This window comes from Aythya ferina, assembly GCF_964211825.1.
Source record: "Aythya ferina genome assembly, chromosome: 11".
NCBI lineage: Eukaryota > Metazoa > Chordata > Aves > Anseriformes > Anatidae > Aythya > Aythya ferina.
The window spans coordinates 16425714-16445145 of NC_140307.1; the positions used below are offsets into that span (position 1 = coordinate 16425714).

The window sequence follows — 19432 nt, forward strand, 5'->3', positions numbered from 1 at the left end:
CCTCAGGGTAAACATGCATCATCCTAGAGGATATTATCAAAGCTTATGAATACTTTATGCATTTGTGTAAAATAGTATTCTAATAATTATCAGTGTAAAGATGATTAAAGACAATTATTGCTAAATTAATGGCTACAGTTGATAGTTGGAAGGTACGGCAGGAAATAAATTCTCTATGTTAAGTAAGGGTTATTCTTACTGCAATTCATATTTTCCCTTCTTTAAATACTTCAGCATTTCAACTGAATGCTGATCCTTTTAAAAATTAAAAAAGAAAGTCCTTTGAGGCAGTCCATAAACACTTTTCAAAGTAACTATTATCTTATTCTCCTGATTACCCTGAGATTTCTAGTGCTATAAGATGCTATACATCATGAGGCGCAGTACGATCTGTTCAACGAGATAAAAACAATACTGATTACTATAATTACAAGCTGTCTAGAGTTTGTTGTTTGTTTTTTTTTTTTCCTTATTTTTTTTATACAGCGTGTCTTTCAGAGGGCTCTAAGAAACTTATTCCCCTGACTTTTTAGCGCTGCTGTTGGCATGCTTCGCTTTTTTGGCTTGGTAATATTTTTCAGAGCTAGAGAAGTTTCTTGACTGGTGTAATTACCATAGGTCTATTTCAGCTGGTGTGGCAGCTGGCAGAGGCAATCTGTTATTTCATGGCTTTATCAATTATATAAAACCCATATCTGCAGTGTGCCATCTATGTTTTGATCCATCTGTAGTACTGCATAGCTCACATGAGGTAGCAGCTGATTTAAAATGTAAAATTCCCAGTTAAGACATGACATGCAGCAGGGTTGAGAATGATGAGTAGCACCAGTAAGGCGTATTGCCACGTCAAAACAAAGTCATCTCTGGTGCTTGTTGCCATCAGCAACACTTGAAAATGGCACTCCTGCCACGTTCTAGTTGCTTGTGCATTTAGTTACTGAATATATTCAGCCCAAGGTGACCACCACTTACTTAGTATACATGGTAGAAGCAATCCTGCATTTGTACAAGAACATTTCTTCCCTGACTGCCATGGCTTTACATGCACAAAAGCAACTGGGAAAGCTAGCAGAGAAAAAGCCATGGAGGTGACCACTGTGTATGCACTGAGTCCCAGCTAGATTATTAGTTCCATAAAATTTTCTGACTTCATAAATTGACTCACACTAGCACAAGCTGGTTTAACTTTGAAAGCTAAGAACGCTTCAGCTTTCCTTCCTCAAGTGTCTTTTGATCTTCAAGAAGGACAACAAGAAGGGATTCTAGGAGAGTTCCATGGAAAGGAAGGGAGATTCTGAGGAAGGGAAGAGGGGCCAGGAGAAAACAGAACGGAGGCTTTAAGAAAGACACAGAGAGGACAAATTTCTAAGGACAAATATAAATATGGCAAGGATGGAACAACTGGAACTAGACTAGGGATGAGGGAAAGAATAGAGAAGCAGGTGGGCAAAGATAGTATTCATGGGAAAGTTAAAAAAAAAAAAGTGAAAATGAGATAAAGGCAATTGAAAATAGATTGGAATGGAATGTGGATCGAAAGGAAGAAGTTAAGACCAATACGCATTTACAGTCACAATATATTATTTGTCTTATTCCTAAGTGTGATTGCATTAGACAACAAAAATACATGAGGGAATGGGGGAATTACTGCTTTCACCTGTACAAGGGGAAAACTAAAAGAAAACCTTTGAGTAACTTCTGTATGATAAAGACAGAAAGACTTTCTTGGTAGGTGAGATGAAATGCATTCATTTTCCCAGGCTCATGCACTCTTGTGAACACTGCATGTATGATTACAGCCTTCCGGAACACTGCAGACTAGTGCAGACTAGTGCAGACTGCTGAAAAGCAATTATCTCTGCAGAGCTCCCAAGATCCTGCTGAGCAATGTCCATTATCAAGCATTTTTCCATACTGAGAGAAGTGCTATAAATCCTAATGAGCCCCTGCAAACCTTAGAGACCCCCCCAATCATCTCTTCCCATGTTGTCGGTATAAGTACAGAACATTTTGTTTCAAGACTGAGAAGAAATCATTTTATGGGTAGAGATTCTCTTCAGTGAGACAGGTGGTTCTAAGAAACTATTGGTATTTTCCTCTGTCAAGTTAAATTGTACTGAAATTGTTAATTACTCATCAGCTTGACACTTCTTCAGTTAGACCTGAGGGATTTGTTCAACTAATGGCAAACTAAAACCTAGCTGTTTATATAAATGATGATGATGTTTACATAAATGATGAAAATAGTGCATTATCTCATTTCCCATTAAGGTTTTTAATGGAAGATCAGATATCAAGAGAAACCCTGCCACTACTGACAAAGCAAAGAGGGTACCTAAGCCATCTAATGTGATTGAGCTAAGTAAAAACTGACCTCATGCAGCTCAGTGGGATATTCAGAAACACATAGTGAGTCAATAGCAAATAAAAAAGGAAAAGAAAAAAAAAGCCTTCTTGAAAAAAGGAAAGTAGAAGCCTGCAGGCAATTGGTCTGCACACTAAAGGAACAAAAAAAAACATGCAAAAACCCACAAAAAAATAATGAGCCTGTAGTGAATTTTTCTGTTTCTTCATATTAGAAATATCTGCACATATATCCAAGCAGCTGCCAAAAGCAGAAGAGACAACGTCAGTCTTAGCCAAGAACCAAAGATATTTTGGACAACAAAATACTTGGAAAACAATATACTGACATAAAAGTAGCAAAGATCGCAAAGTAAACCAAAACAAATTGATTCAATAAGTACTTTTAAAGTCCAATTCATGTAAAATTTGGTGCATGTTTTAGCTGTTCATTGGAGGACAAACTTCCTCAGTGGGTGTGACCAATAAAACTATTATGGCTTTGGTTGTTTCCAGTTTGAACAATAAATAAAAGGCTGGAAAAGACTCCAAACTGACCAATGACCCCAGCAAGAAGGAATTTTCGAATAGTGCACTTTGTTTCTTAAAGAAAACAGTTCATCAGTACAATAACAAAATATGTAAAGAAATTATAGAAAACTAACCTAACAAAGAATGGTGTGGAGGCACCAAACTCAAACGGTAACATAGAAATCAGATTCTTGATATTTATTTCAATAAAAAACATGACCTTAAAATACATACTTAGTGTAAGGTTTTAAAGTAGACAGCATTCAGTTTAAGAAATACATAAAGCTTAGGTTTGAAATGCTCCGTAAGAATAGGATTTGGATCATTTTTGCTTTGAAACAAGGATATGCAACCAACAGCAACAAACTGGGCCCAGTACAGCACACCAACCACATCTGAAAGTGTAATTAATTAGCCTGGTGGCCTACTATTGAAATTATATCTTGTGAGCCTGCTGTAGCCTCCTCTTCGTCACACGAATAGGAATGTGAACATCACTCATCACTGCAAAGGACACAGGCATTCTGCTGACTTGATGGCGGAGAGTCTGGCTTTGTTTGAAATGGAGGAGGAGCAAAAGCTACCTCTGTAAGTACAGAGAACAGGCACCTCAAGCGAGATGGTGGTATGTGGGCAGCAGGCAGTGAGGAGAAACAGCATGGTCACACAGTGCAGGACAACCTAAGTCCTCGAATTTCACCTCAAGGAAAAAAACGTACGTCATCACTGACTTAAAATACCATTTTATGGTTTCTATGCAACTTTATAGCTGTGAGGCTTTTCCTAATACTTTGTCTAATTTGTCTAAATATCTGCCAAAGAAGCAGCACTAACATAAGTTAAATTACCTTAAGAATTTCTCTTCCACCTTAATTTCACAGAGACTTGTATGTAGTAATAGCTACATTTTCAAGGGACTTAAAGAAGTACAGTCAATCAGATTACTTGGTTGCATGAGCTTTCCTAAAGCTCTCATTTTAAACATAAAAGGTTCTTCACATTATGGAACGTATTCTGTGCGTAGCAACACAACCTTCCAAGAATTTAAGAATTTGTGGCTTTTTATATAAAACAAACAATCCAAAAAAGAAAAAAAAAGAGGGAAATCAGGTTGCTTATACATTATCCTGAATAAGACTTGTATAAAGGTATAAATAATTAGCTAAACATTAGTGCAAATAAGTGTATCCTTTTTTTTTAATCTTTGCAGTATTAAATATATTAAAATCCTTTCAAATTATCCTGTAGCAGTCACATACATTGTTTCATTAATATTATCTCACATCTAGAAGCCTTTTAATTAAAATGAGACCACTAGCTGTTAAGCCACTTTTATTATTTCTGAACTCAGCATTGTGTATGAATAAATCAAACTTACTACAAGTTCATACTTAATGGTACATAGAAACCGTGGTGCATAGAAAATAGTAGGCTAGGATTTTTCTGCTAATAGCAGAAGGTAAACTAAGAGTTAAAAAAGCTAAAGTAATTAAAGGGATGCAGGATTCAGGGATACGAGGCGGAGGTAGGAAATTTCAAGATATTTCATATCTAGTAGTGTTGAGGTATTCACATAAGAAATGTACCGGGTGAAGCTTGGACAGGTTTCCACTTGTAACCAACCTCAAGCAAAGGTTCTTCTGAGATGAGTTCTCCCAGCATAATTGAATTGGCAACCTAGGCACATTGGCTGGAGGAAAATTTTGACTATGAGCCCAGATAGTAGACCAAATCCATCCGAACTGATCTGAGATATGTAGATAGACTTTAAAATTCTACTTAAAGAGAAGGTAAAATACTGAGTTTGTAAGGATTCACAAAGCAAGTGTACTTTTCCTGTATATGAGAAAATGTTATCTTATATGTTATTGCTATTGTAGGACATCACAAAAAGAGAATCAGGAAATTACATTATCTCCTATACTGCTGACTGCTGAACCTAGGTCTGTCATTGTGAAATGCATCTGCTTCATGTAGCAGAACCAACACAAGTGAAATGTAATTTTCCAGCAGCATGAAATTGTTAGTATAAATCTTACTGCTTAAGATCTTACAACCATGTCGTACCTGCGCAGGTAACACTTCCACCGAAGTCAATTTCATGAACCATGACTTCAATCACAGTTCATGCCCGTGGACTGTGTAGGGAATGTCAGATATTGGCCCATAGAAAATGTGTTGTTTTTGTCATTCACCAGCAATAGCTCATCAAAGAGAGAGAAGACGCATCATTTGTAGAGTAATAGCAGACATGAAGAACGTCCTTATTTCTCTTTGCTTTGTGTAGGAGACCATGATGGATCACGCGCTGCGCACAATCTCATATATTGCTGATATTGGTAACATCGTGGTTTTAATGGCACGGCGCCGCATGCCGAGATCAGCTTCTCAAGACTGTATTGAAACAACACCTGGTGCCCAGGAAGGAAAGAAGCAGTACAAAATGATATGCCATGTCTTTGAATCAGAGGATGTAAGTAAATGGAGTTAATTGTTTTTTAAACAACATATGTCACTTAGAGAATAGAATCGCTGAAGTTACATCTAATTTCTTGAATGAATTTTTGTCTTTTTTTATTTTTCTGACTAAAGCTGCAGATAATCTGTGGAAACACTGTCCATATTCATGTGTTTTCTGACTCTGTAAAGTCACATCTCTTCAGTCCAAAAACACGTACTTTGTCTTAACAAACGATCTTTGAATCATGTCTTTTCTTTCAGCAATACTGTTCCAAATGCCTTAGTACTTAGTTATATGGAGTTGTCTGAAGTTCCACGGCCATCCATTGCTGAAATCAATTTATGAATTTGATCATCCTGGACTGGATTCCCCTAGTCCAGCAGATTGGCACATAATGATACATGTAAGACTCCAAGATGGGTGGCAAGGGAGTAGAACCATTCTGGTCCTCTTTCAAACTGAAGCCAAATTGATGAGAACATCTACGAACAGTCATGGTACAAGGTCGCCCTCTACCCAGTCATAACTCCCTTACGGCGTACTTACCTGTGGTCAGTTGATGTACTCCTTCTCAAAGATGCAATTGGATCCCTTAAAGTTTAAGAACACATCAGCTGTTTATTTTATCTGTTCTCTTTATTTTTTCATCCCAAACAAAATTATGAATTAGAATGTTTTGCATAAATGCAATAAAGCTAAGAGAGCTTAGTTCTCTGTATTTATTAAAAAAAAAAAATGTTCATGACCAGAAGGGTTTAGCAATTCTTCAGTAAAAGGGTAGAATATGCAGGAACTCCTCTCACTATTCTTTCAGAACACCTGTACAACAGAAAGCACAATTTAAGCCATTTTGTGCCATAACATACTCTGAGATTCAGTTGTATAGTAGCCATAAAATACTTTTTGGTAAAATTCCATTAAAAAAAAAAAGTGAGTGACCACATTTCTGATGCAAGTGAAAATTAGATGAATGTACGTACAACCAATCTTAAAATATGACTGCAGAAGTAGTGGTTACAGAAGAATTCTGTACATGCCTGTTTCAGCCTTGTGAAAATTGCTGTCATGCTATATTCTTATCTCTTGTGGCAGAGGAAGATAACCTTGCTTTGCTGCTATTGTCTGTTCAGGTTTGGTTTTGTAGCTAAATAGAAGATATCTGTGTCTAAAGCAGCAGACCTGAGGACTTCAACATCTATGGAAAATAATACCCAGCTAGTAAAACAGAAGAGAGAAAGTTTGTTGTGTTTCTAACTTGACAGTTGAAATACAGGTATGAGTAATAGGCAGAACTGTTTCTGACCACTGTTGTATAGGAACAGGTTTAAATACAATTTCTGTCATACCAGTAAAAAAAAAAAAAAAAAAAAAAAAAAAAAAAAAAGGATCCGGTTCTTTAGTTCAAGTGTAACTCCCAGGTTGCATAGTTTGTGAGTGAAAGCAATCTTTATTTTAAAGCATTTAAGCCTATGAAGGAGAAAAGGCGTTGTCTGAAGGTTAGAGCACTAAATTGAGATTGTTTTCAGCCCTATTTCTCAGCTCTGCCACTGATTTGCTAGGGTGACTTTTTCAAGCAACTTAATTATATTATCTCTAAACTGTACATAATGCTGAAGGTTTTAAAAAACCATATATAAGAACTTGGAGATACAGATGAAATTAAGATCTGAGAACTGGCTATTACAAGCAGTAACAGAATAGGACATCTAGGCAAGTTGGTTTTGAGAATGTAAAATGGAGAGAAAAGCAAAGGACAGGACAAACTACAGAGAAAGCACTACAGTAGCATTGGAGTTAGGAAACAGAAATCAGTAAGTACTGGTGATAAACTAAAAATGCAATGAGACAAGTGTTCTTGATGGCTTTGGTACTACTACAAACAGCTTGGTATTGATTAATTATTCTAGTTTGACAAGAGTTGAGATGTTGTTTTAAAATATGAAGAAATGGTATGTGATTGGCTAGGCTACTCATATCCCTGATTTTCTAAATATTTTTCCAGTCATGCGAATTGGTGCTTTTACGTATTTAAGCACAACCAAAGTAAGAAAGCCACCTTTCAGTATCACAGAAAACACTGTATCTGATCAATAGATTGTGAAAAGACTTTTTACAATGCATTTACAATGCTGTCCAGAAAAAAAACTGTGCATTCATAATGTGCTTAGGATGGACGTACTGTCTAAGAAATTGTGTTGCATTCCCAGAATAGTTTTATAGTTTTGATTACTAGTATTTTTAGGGAGTTATGTTGTAAGATGCAATTAACTCCTTTTCAGGTCTTTAGGAGTTACTCGTATTCCCTGATGACAAAACACAGTTCCTGAAAATCAGATATACACAAAACCCAGCTTGGCATTCTCCTGTGAGCTACAGTAGGCTCAGAGTAGGAAAAAAAAAAAAATCAGGTGAAAAAATAGGTATCTATAAATTCTTTACTTACCTTTCTCTGTTTTTCTGTGTTCCAGTGCCATCTAGTGGAACAAGAAAGTAAATTTTATGACAGTTCAATAGTTTCTTATTTTAGTTGACTACTGCAGCATGGTGAATGTGCAAAGTAATTAGTTGCCATCAATTTCTGTCGATTTCTTTCTAATGCATATGTATTTCTGACACATCTAATTACTGGTAACTACAATGTTAGATTGATTATACATACTGTATAGCCCACTGTAACGTTAAGTCATCTCACATTACATACTGTCGTGAAGTGCATGCCCAGATAAACACTCCAAAAATCAATAAAGACACAGGGGATTTGAAGAGTTGTACTCAATGTGAGAAAGATATAGTTACGTCTCTGGCTGTGGTCTTGAAATCACCCCTAACATTGCCCATCAAAAGGTGGTAATGGGAGTAGCTATTGTAGATGTCCAGTCTCTAAAGAAGGGCTATTACTGGTTTGCTGGCAACGTGAGACAGGTATCATGGCAGTAACGGGAGAGGAGATGCTTTTATTAAAACATCGTTTGCAGTCATATAAAACCAAGGTGGAGAAGCATCAGGGGACACTGCAACCAAAATCATTCACGCATACATGTCTGTGAAAGCATGTGCACACTTAGCAGCAGCTCTTATCACTTGCAAATACACGGTGGTCAGAAGCACAGCCTGTGAGAGTCTCTTCTGTAGGCTCTTCCGTGTTGGTACAAAGCCAGTACTCTCCAGTGTTCGTTGGAACAAGTACATAAATAGCATATGGCTGCTTGCTACTGCAATGTACTGATGAAAGGAAATCAGCACTTTTTTTTAAATGGAGTTCGCATTTGATTTTGGATAAAAGGGATATCTTCTGTACAACTGACCATAAAGTGACTTTATGTACATACTAACATAGCAAATATAGAGAGTATTTTATTTTGACTTTGTCTTCAAATCCAGTCTCTCTGTTTCTTATGGTTTCAGGTGTAAACTGTATCAGACCTTTCTCTCAGCTGTGTTTTGTTCTACATTATAGGCACAGCTGATAGCTCAGTCAATAGGTCAGGCTTTCAGCGTGGCTTACCAAGAATTTTTAAGAGCAAATGGAATTAACCCAGAGGATCTCAGTCAAAAAGAATACAGTGACATCATCAATACCCAAGAGATGTACAATGATGACCTCATACACTTCTCCAATTCAGAAAACTGCAAAGAGGTAAACTAGTTTGGAAATTTTCATTTTCAAATTGATCCATCTCTTTCAGAGGAAAGTAGTTCTCATAGAAATATCTTTTGAAATTTTAAGTATGGTTTGACATCTCAAGATGCATTGTTTCATCAGTACTCTGCTACTAAAATCAGCTTTGTGAGCTTTTAGATTTTTTTTCCCAGGTTCCTTCTGCTTCCTTTCATCCAACCAGTAATAAAGTTCATTTACATCTGAGATAAATATGCTCTGCTTACGCTAGTTGCAGTACACAGCGTAAGGCATTTTTATTTTTTAAAAAATGTGTTGATACAGAAAGAGAGATGGCAATCCATTTTCATGCCCTCTGTAAGTGATTTCTTGCTTAAAAGATACAAGAACCATGTGTCCAGGATGCTGAGGCACTGACCAGGCTAATTTCTCTTCCCCTAGTAGAACACCAGCAAAAATGCCCTTTGAAATGGAGTTTCACACTTACAATGTGTGAAAAGGCAAGAATTTATTTTAAGTACCCCTAAATTACCTAAGTGTAAGTCTTAACACGTATGAAATAGCCATATATTTCACATTTCATACATAAGGCACTGTAATACTGAGCATTCTAAACCAGAACATGGTAGCTGCAGCTGTGCCCAGATTCTGCTGTTGTCTTACACTGCTACGGGGATTTGGCCCGTGTTCCAAAGTCAGTGTTTCCATGCTGGGTCCTAAAGCAATTTTACTTTAAGATGAATTGCATTTTGCTTACTCCTTCAGTCAAAACTTTCCTAATTATACTCATTTTTTCTAACATTACAGATTCTCATACAGAATATGTTTCTTGGGAAGAGAGCATTTTTAATCCATACTTGCAGATAGAAAAGTTAGGATTTGATGTGTACTTTAATATGACTGCAATCACTAGCTATCAGTAAAGTGCATTCACGTAAACATATAAACATGACAAAATATTCGTCTTGTAGCAAACAAAGTAAAATTCAATTGGACAAATATTGGTTTAACTAAAAATCAGGACAAAAAATATATAACATTTCAAAGTGATTCAATTATGTTATCGTTGTTGTTGTTTTTGTTTTTTAATTTTAAGTGTTAATCAGGAACAAATGAGATGCTGATGCTCAAATTTAGATGAATCAAAGCAAAAAGTTTTTTTTTTTCCCCTTCTCTTTTAATTGCAGCTCCAGCTAGAAAAACAGAAGGGAGAAATTCTTGGAGTAGTGATTGTGGAATCTGGATGGGGATCCATTCTACCCACTGTTATCCTGGCTAACATGATGAACGGAGGCCCTGCTGCCCGTTCAGGAAAACTAAGCATTGGAGACCAAATTATGTCTATTAATGGGACCAGTTTAGTTGGTCTACCTCTAGCAACATGCCAAGGGATTATAAAGGTACCCCAAACTTACAACTATATGTTGTGGACTGTAAGCCATTAGTGATGTGATATTCTAGCAAGCAACCCTGTAGATGTCCAGCAGATATGATTTTTCATATTGCTATGAAAAATAAGTAAACCGTGACTAATAAGAAGTAGACTTAGAAAGAGAGATTTGGAGGTACTAATGTACAGAAAATTAAGACTGGAAAACTTGGCTACAGCCCTGTTACTGGACCAGCAAACAAGGCCAGGTCTGAAATACCTTCCCAGCATAAGTTACTTAACTATCTTCAAAGTTTCAGGCTTCCCCAAAGACTCCAAATTAAAATCTGAGGATTAAAATCAATCATAGAATGGCTTGGGTTGGCAGGAACCTTCACAATCATCTAGTTCCATCCACCCTGCCATGGGCAGGGATGTCACCCACTAGATCAGGTTGCCCAAGGCCTCATCCAACTTGGTCTTGAAAAAAATGTTTACTATGCTTCTCTTGGGCTCCATGGAGATGAATTGATGGGAGGCTGAATGGGGAGCTGGTAGACTGCAGGACAGTTCAAGTGAGTGTGTGAAGATTTCCCAGACCCGACTGAATCTCAGAATGCATTATCTTTAATTGCTGAGGCTAAATCAAGTATCTATTCAGACGCGTCAAGATCAGCAGCAGGACATTAATTAGCCAGAGGCTGGTAAAGGGCAGGCATTAGTCAATTTTAGTCATTCTTTAATTGAAAGATTTTATAGTAATTAAAGCTAAGGTTTTGATATGTTTTGTTGGGCCAAATAGCTTAGTAAATACAGTATGGTTAATGAAATAGAGACATGTATCTCAAAGTTAACAACAGATTTCTGTTAATTCTAGCTCTTGTTTCCCAGATACATTCTGGGAACACTCTCGTTACACTCTTATAATTAGGAAAACACTAATAAAAGAAAAAATTATGATCTTTTCCAGAAATACTAACTTTTGGGATATTTTACAGGGTCTCAAGAATCAGACGCAAGTCAAACTGAACATTGTCAGTTGTCCTCCTGTCACTACTGTCCTCATAAAACGGCCAGACTTAAAATACCAGCTGGGCTTCAGCGTACAGAATGGAATTGTAAGTTTCCGTGTTCACTGATTTTATTTTTCTGAGTAAGAAACACTGAAATACTAAAAAAAAAAAAAATCGTTGCATGTATTTGTCTGTGCATTTTGAGAACTTATTCTTCCTGGTTAAAGTATAAGCTTGCAAACACTTGCTGGGCCTGCTGTAGTAGACCTTTATGTTACATCCATACATCAAGAAGATGTATACAGCATAAATATACAGGCATAAACCTGTTTGCTGACAAATTCTTCATTTGTTAGCTTCTGGAGGTTGGATATGTCAGTGTCTGCCAACTGTCTCTAGCAGCTACTGCCTTTACAGCCATTCATCTCTACCTGGAGCTTCTATACAGACCCTTAATATTGTTATTTTATTCTGTGCTTTCATTTAATTATCTGGGAGTTCAGCTCACATTGATATACATCCACATTCTAAGACCTTAGTGTTTGTACTCTGATCCTTTAATTAATCAAAACCTTAGAATCAAGTGTTTGAGTAATGTATTGGAAATGGATAACGTCAGAAAAACAAGTGCTGCTGTTCTTGAGGAATTCTCCTACATAACAGTTACAAAATTTGTAGTCCAGATAGCTTGGTGCAATACCTGGATCAGTTTGTACATGTGTAACTCTCTCATTAGCATGCCAGATTTGCAAGGAAAGCAGTCATGCAGAAATAGAGTTTTGCAATTATAACTTAGCTCTGATCCTATTACTTTTTTTCTCCCTTGCTAAGACTTTAATTGTTCTTCTGGTATGCAGAATTTATTTGGATCACATGATGGTAGGCAGCATCCTAAAAAGCAAGCAAGGAAATGAAATTGTGACAAGCTAAAAAAGAGGATTGTGGCCTAGGTATCTCTTCTCTGCATGTGGCTGTTTCCCTGTAACAGCAGCAAATAACAGGATGAATGTGACAGGTAACACTCACCTAGTGCGGCTCAGAAGCCTTCTCTCGTAGTTCTTCCTTCACAAGCCATTCTCTGGTACCTTTCCAAATCAGACTTCCACGACACCACTAGCTCAGTAGCCACCTGGCCTTACTGAGAGCCGATATTAGCATTAAGGACTGCCTGTAGTGCAGGACCATCATCATCTCCTCTTCCTCCAGTCTACAAAAGAAAATAATCAGGCTACCTGCACAGAAAACCACATTACAAAGGACTGTGGACTCTGGTCCCCTGTTCTGGCAAACCCATCCATTGAATTTGCCAGCTTTCTGTTTGCCACCCATGTAGGAGCAGCATGGATCTCTAAAGGCTATCTTTTATGTCTTGCTGCACTTTGGGAAACAAGTGGCTCCTTACTGGATTCTCTTGAATTCTATCTTGATTCTATCTTACTAGATAGCTATGGTAGCTATCTATAAGTAATTATTGTACCTGTTTTAATTGTTCCTACCTAAGATCATATATCATGGTGTGGCCACAGCAGGGATTGGTATGAAGAACACTGCTACATGCCTTTGTCCAGCTGGAAGCACTCTGAAGTGATACCTCCCCCAGGCTGATATCCTTCAGAAGCACAGGCTTAAAGCATTTGTCATGTTTGGGATTAATGCTTTGACACTTGAGTAGACAGAGGTCTGTAAAAAAAAAACAAAACAAAACAAACAAACAAAAAAACTAAAATCAAAAGTGTGTGGTACTTCTGTCCTTTGCCTTTCCTTAATTCCATTTTCACCTATGTGTATGTTTAGTGGGTTATTGCTGGTAGCGCACTCAGTGTTAGCAAATCCCAAGTGTTGGGATAAAAAGGATGATTAGGATGGGATCTGGCTTTACAGGACATCACAAACAATGCTGAGAACCACATATAACAGTGTGAGAGGCAGATTTATTTCCTAATTGCTACCCTTTAGGAACCTAGTATATACAGCTGGTGCTATGATGCAAAGAAAAAACATATTTAAGGAACAATGAGCAATAATATTATGGTCAGTTTATCTGCTATTTTGGGAGCACAGCATTACCAGGGGTTGGGATCAGGGCTGCGAGAAACAATCAGGCCAAAGTAGATTGAAAGAAGCGTATTGCACATCCTCAGGTGGGCAGAGGTAATAGTACCAGTCTGCGAGACAATCAAGTCATCTTGCCCCAGCTAATCATCTGCCATGTACCTGGAGCCTCTGTTTAGTTATTTCTGCTGCCCGTGGCCGTTTCCTTTCCTGGTGTGTTCTCTCCAAGTACTGGGCATTTGTCACATTCACCACTGCAGATAGTCACAGTTCATCGTCGTTACATTAGCAACATTTAGGTGACATCCAATGTAAAGTTCTACCAAATTCAGCATAAAAATCCTTCACAGAAAACAAAGAAAGCCTTGTAATACATTCCATTTATGAAGAGTCTGTTTGAATATAAAAGCCAATGAACAAGAAGGAGAGATTAAACACCTTGTGTTAGGCTACTATGTAGACAAGTTTTTGGTCCTTTAATTCCTTCCTCAGATACAATTTCCTGTACTTCACTTAACATTTTAAAATACGACTGCAAAGTATATCTCTTCAGTAGTTTGACACCAAACTTTTAGAAAGCAGTTTTCTAACTGCTGGCAATTGTTATAAATGTTGATGGGAAATAATATCCTTATTCTTTTTTGGCTCAGCATTAGCACAGTGAAGAAATAAATAGCTTGCCAGATAGGGTATAATTAAATGCCTCCTTTTGTTATGGTATTACCTCATTATGCATGCATCTGGTACTTATTTCTGTTCCTCTTCTGATAACAGTTCTGTGGTGGTTCCTTTTCACCCTGCCTATCTCATCTGTGCAGGGTGTACGGCTATTGTATTTGTGAATAGCCCATTTGAGCTGGGTTTTGTCTTCATAGGTTATCAGGAAGATGCAGAGACAGCAGAGCAGATGACTGCTTTGGTTTGTGTGTTCTGTATAGTCTAATTAATGCAAAGCCTGAAGTTGTGTTTCGGGGAGCGCTCGCGGAGCCAACTTTGGGAAGTTTTAGTTAGGGGACAACACAACTGCATAAACCACTGTTACATTTGCAAAATTTCTCTTGCAGTAATAACACGGGTTTTCTATGTGGCTCTTGAAAGTTGCTTCTTAGCTTCATTGCACATTCATAGAAGGGAATTGAAATTTCAAGTCTAAAGCATTAACAAAAAAGTAAAGTATTGTGTATGTATATGAAACAAGCAGTAGAAGTGTTGTATGATGGGGAGGTGAATGCAAGGCAACCTATCAGTCATCTTATGAGAATTATTAAACCAAATTTCCTTTAAAATTGGTTATTTAAATGCAAATTATCCTTTCATATCACATCATTTTCTTGTTTTCTGGATTATGAAAGACGTGTACCGTCAGTTGTGTTTTTACTGCCAGTAATCTACCACGTCTCAGTCAAGATCTGACTGCTCAAAACACTTCCTTCCATCCCTAACCCAACAAAATTCTATCTAAAAATACAGTAAAACTAGGTAGAATTTAACAGAACAGATAGTTAGCTTATTCTGTCTTCCTTGCCTTTGTTTACATTTGTTTAAACTGTCTGGGGAAAAAAAAAAAGGCTTAAATAGAGTAGCATAGGAGTGAGACGAGGATAAACCTGGTTAAATAGGTTGTATTTAGGTATTGACTCAGAATAAACAGTTAATTTGCCTTGTACTGATCTATACTTAAGGTTCCGATATAAAGTGGGCAGCTGCATTAAAACTGATTGAAGCTACTGAAGTTTCATAGGTGATTCACTGCAGCTTGTATACAACACTGCAGAACATCTGACAGCTGAATGGATTCACCTAGTGTGGTTTACTTTTTTTTTTGCTTTCTGTTTACACAGTAAATAGAGCACAGGCTCTTGCTTACACAAGATCCAGATCAGTCATGCTTTATTTAATAATCACCTAGCTGATGCCAGAATTCAACAAGTGTAATAGCAAGCTAAACAATCCTGGCTAAGAAGAATCTCATCTACCACTCATACTTCGTGGTAATGCTCATCTTAAACTTGCCAGCCTAGTCTGTCTCATCTCCAGGAGCTGGAGACAGAAGTCATAAGGCTGCTTTCAGTCAGTCACTTGCAAATACAGGAGTCACATGAGTCTGTGCTGTAAGTACAGTATATTTCTTTACATCTGCACTGTATCTAGCTTAACATGATCTGTGAAGCTAAGCAGAGCCACTTGTGATCTACATCTGTTTCTCTTTTTACCTCATTAAAATAGTTAGCACTTACAAAAAGGAAGCTGAATCCCTTCCCTGCAGAGGGATCACATTCTTGAATGAGGATAAGAGACCGCTTCCTATATCTGAGGCTGTTAAAAAGACTAAATTTACTGATAGTATTAAAAGTGCTTTGAGTGCAGCTGAACAAAAAGTACTCTGGATGAATTCACAAGCCATTATCTTTTCCTTTATGCCAGTGGGGTTAAAGGTAACATTTCCATTTGCTCTGAAAGCTTTTATTTCATCTGGTTGTATGGTCTCCGTATTTTATTTTATACTGTGAAAAGTGTATTTATAGCATTTCTTTTGGCACAGTCCGCTTTTGTCCTGTCAGATGACTGACTGTATTGTATGACAATCCCCAACATCAAGGAGCAAACTTTCACAGTGAGTTAAATAGTTACAGTAGAAATTTCGTGTAAGGAGTCCGGTGAAGATCTACATAACACAGCTTGTCTTGTTACCTGTACGATTAAAAGGTAAACTGCCGGCAAAGCAATAAACTGAAAATCAAGCTGTAGTTCTGTGAAGACTCCTGTCGGTTCCTCTAACCCTTACATTCCATCCGAAGAATGGTTTATGAACCACAGTAGGTAGAACTCAATCACGTATTTTAGAGTAGGTGCTGGAAGAGAAGTCTTACTGCAGGATAAACTTTGTTTTCTGAAGGCTAAAGAAGATTGTGTGGTCTTGTTTACTTTTTTTTACTTGTTTTTTTTTTTCAAATATATTTATTTATTTATTTATTTATTTATTCCCTCCCTGTATCAGACAGCATGACCTTTGACTAAGAAAGAATTTCATTTTTCCTAGCACTGTTAATTGTGAAGAAGAGCTTCAAGGAAACTGCTGGTGTAATACAGGAAGATATTGCTCAGCCGCAGACATAATGTGCTTATCCACATTGTTTTCACCTTCATTGTATTCTAGCTTGGCCATCTCCCCACATACTATGTTAGTTACAGAATTAGATTATAAACTCACTGGGACATGAGCCACATCTTATCATACTTATATTTAGCTTTGAGCAAGCTATCAGATCTCAGCAAATAATAATTCTTGGCATATGATTATAACCAATGGCAGTTACTGCAGAAGCAGCCATCATCGCGTGATATTCCTCTAGCAGTCATTTTTTTCCTCCAAGAACAGGTTTTCCTCAGTAAACAAAACATAAATCTCAGCAGTGCTAAACTCTGCTCAGAGGTTCAGACTATACATTATCTGCTGTATTTTGAAAGACTTAAGCTCATGCAGCACAATTCAGCAATAATTTCTATCCGATACACATCTGTCTTGTCTGTCGGAGGTCCTGTTGTAGGACAGAGGTTGCTGAGAAGACAATTTTTTAATGAAGGTCTCCGTGCTGCATTGAGCTTTCTTCCTTCTATACACCATGCATGTTTTAACCTCGAAAATTTTAAATACCAGTGTCTGCTAGGACTATGCCTGATAAATGCAATTTTTGTAGAATTATTCCTCTATTGTAGCGGAACATAAAAGTCAAAACCTGTGGTTATTTCGCTACTGCTACCTGTGGCTGCCAGTTGAAAAAGCAGCCTGATCTGACTTATTCGTCCTAAGCTCTCTCTAGTCAGCAGCACTATAAAATGTGGAGAAAGGCAGTGGTTCTGGAGAGCAGAGTTCCCTCTTCCAACCTGCAGAGGTACAGCAAACAAGCTGCCACACTACACTATTCAATTAGCTTGCTGAGGACAGCCTGAAAAAGAATTAGAATGTTAACACTTGAGACCCTGCTGTCAGCTCACTGCCGTTCAGTGCAGCATGTCTGTATGGCATCATCCTTTCCATCAGAGCAAACTAGTGTTTCTGCAGAATTAAGGATTATGGATTAAGCTTTATGTCATTTTTTTCCACATACATGAAAAATTTGCTGTTATAGATGAATTTTTCCTCTAGTAAGTAATTTCTTTACTTGCCATTATTCAGAAAGAACAATGTGTTAGTTTGCAGAAAGAGTCCAGATGGAACAGCCAGAAATACTTAAATCACTTTCTTCTCCTATCCCAACACTATGTAAAAACTTAACTCTTCCCACAACTCCATTTGTGCATGGCTGCATCACTGTACTAGGTAATCGCATGTTACCAAGTCATAAGAAAGAAATTAAAAATTGTAATTTCCAGAAATGTTGAAAAACAACAAACCATTAAAACCTCACAGTTCTGCTTACTACCTTCCAGTACTATCTTCCGGAGCCACCATGGTATCACCTCTCAGTACTATGCATTAAATCCTAGTAGCTGCTACATTCTGACATTTCTAAACTTTAATAACCTTGACTTTCTCTTGGCAGATTTGCAGCTTGATGCGAGGTGGAATAGCTGAGAGGGGAGGGGTAAGGGTAGGTCATCGTATTATTGAGATCAATGGACAAAGTGTTGTTGCAACTGCTCATGAGAAGATAGTACAAGCACTGTCTAATTCAGTGGGAGAGGTAAGGAAACTATTAAATACTTATCAAAGATTTAAAACTGTTGAATATTTCAGTTGGGAAGAAAAAGACAACATACTATGAATACCAACACCTCAGTAAAATGGAGTTGAGCACTAATAACAATTAACAAAACATTTTTGAACAATTATATATACCTTTAGTATGTTTTTACACCTGTTCTCAAAAGTTCATGGCATGATTCTGAACCTCAGCCTACTGTTTGAATTAAACGAGTCAGTTAAGGGAAGAAATCACTTAAGCACATTAGCTATGAAAATGTCTCTTAGCTAACAACTACAGCAACTGCCATAAAAATAAATTAATATTCAAAGACCTGAGATTAAAATTTATATGTATTTTAATTCTTTCACTTCTATGGAGCATTTCCAACTTACCTTGGAAATAATTTAAGACATCTCTCTCCAGCACTTTTGGAGAAATCAGCGATGGATGAACAAGATCCTCTAGTTTATCAAAATCCCTACTGACTTTAGTGGTAGGATCATACACAACCCTGGCCAGATCTTCCACTAGGCTCCTTTGCCATAAATCAGAGGTAACTTGTTTTCCTGTGGAAAATGATACTTGAAAAAGAATACAGAATACATGCATGTTGGCAGGAACAAAGCTGTATAGGTTTCAACAGAACCTACATGCCTTTGTGATACCTGTTTGTTGCACATTTCACTAAACACATGAGGACATCATGCAACTTGTTTTTTGCAGCATGAAGAAACCAAGGTATCAAGGCAGCATGTGTCTGGTGAGGGTCTATAGGTACTTACAGCTGTTACTAAGTTTCTGACACAACTCCCATTACCTGATGTCCTATTAATCCCATTAGTCTGTAAGATCCCTCTGATGCTCATCACAATACTCTCTGCAAAAAGAACTTATATATGCTAGCCATGAGAGAACCTGTGTCACCAAATCCTTAGCTGATGTTTAAGTGTTGGGTGATAAAGATCAAGTTGTGTGTTCAAATGTTCATCGACAAGGAGAAAACATTACCCTCCCACAGGGGAGGAAAGTAGAAGAAAATCCAGGTTCAGTTAATATCAGAACAGCAGAACCAGTTTTCAACAAGGTTTGTGCTGCTTCATTAGAAATGGCAGTAATCAGAGTAGAGTATAACAGTGGACAGTTTAATTATCTTTTCAGCTGTGTGATGTTACTTCCTGGCAATTGTCATTGGAAAAAAAAATTCAACAGAACAGCTCAGCGGAACCAGAGAACTTTTAACTAGAAACATTGGTAGCATTCACATCTCTAGGAACCAGTGGGAGAGACAGGTTGGGACTTACGAATTACTTTAATAAGTTAGCAGTTCTGTTAATTTCTGTGTCAATCAATCAACAG

General features: G+C 37.4%; 1 protein-coding gene and 1 long non-coding RNA gene across 9 annotated transcripts in view; one reads left to right on the top strand and one right to left on the bottom strand.

Moving 5' to 3' along the window:
* Positions 1-19432, top strand: part of APBA2 (amyloid beta precursor protein binding family A member 2) — a 96678-nt gene that overhangs the window by 76489 nt on the left and 757 nt on the right. For 4 of the 5 annotated variants that reach the window (XM_084532243.1, XM_084532246.1, XM_084532245.1 and 1 more), the window contains 5 exons: positions 5162-5347; positions 8793-8972; positions 10142-10354; positions 11322-11441; positions 17933-18073. In XM_084532243.1, coding sequence (XP_084388369.1) covers positions 5162-5347; positions 8793-8972; positions 10142-10354; positions 11322-11441; positions 17933-18073 — 840 coding nt within the window. The remainder of the gene's footprint in view (positions 1-5161; positions 5348-8792; positions 8973-10141; positions 10355-11321; positions 11442-17932; positions 18074-19432) is intronic. The other variant, XM_084532247.1, reaches the window with a different exon arrangement.
* LOC311442717 lies at positions 5991-19425 on the bottom strand. 4 transcript variants are annotated; one of them, XR_014696806.1, is made up of 4 exons: positions 18469-19425; positions 12363-13730; positions 7779-7809; positions 5991-6154 (listed from the first exon to the last, which is right to left on the bottom strand). It is a non-coding gene; the product is annotated as an uncharacterized lncRNA (long non-coding RNA). The 4 variants fall into 4 exon arrangements; XR_014696807.1 differs by lacking the exon at positions 18469-19425 and having other exon boundaries at positions 12363-13016; positions 13551-17922; XR_014696808.1 differs by lacking the exon at positions 18469-19425 and having other exon boundaries at positions 12363-12543; positions 12833-17922.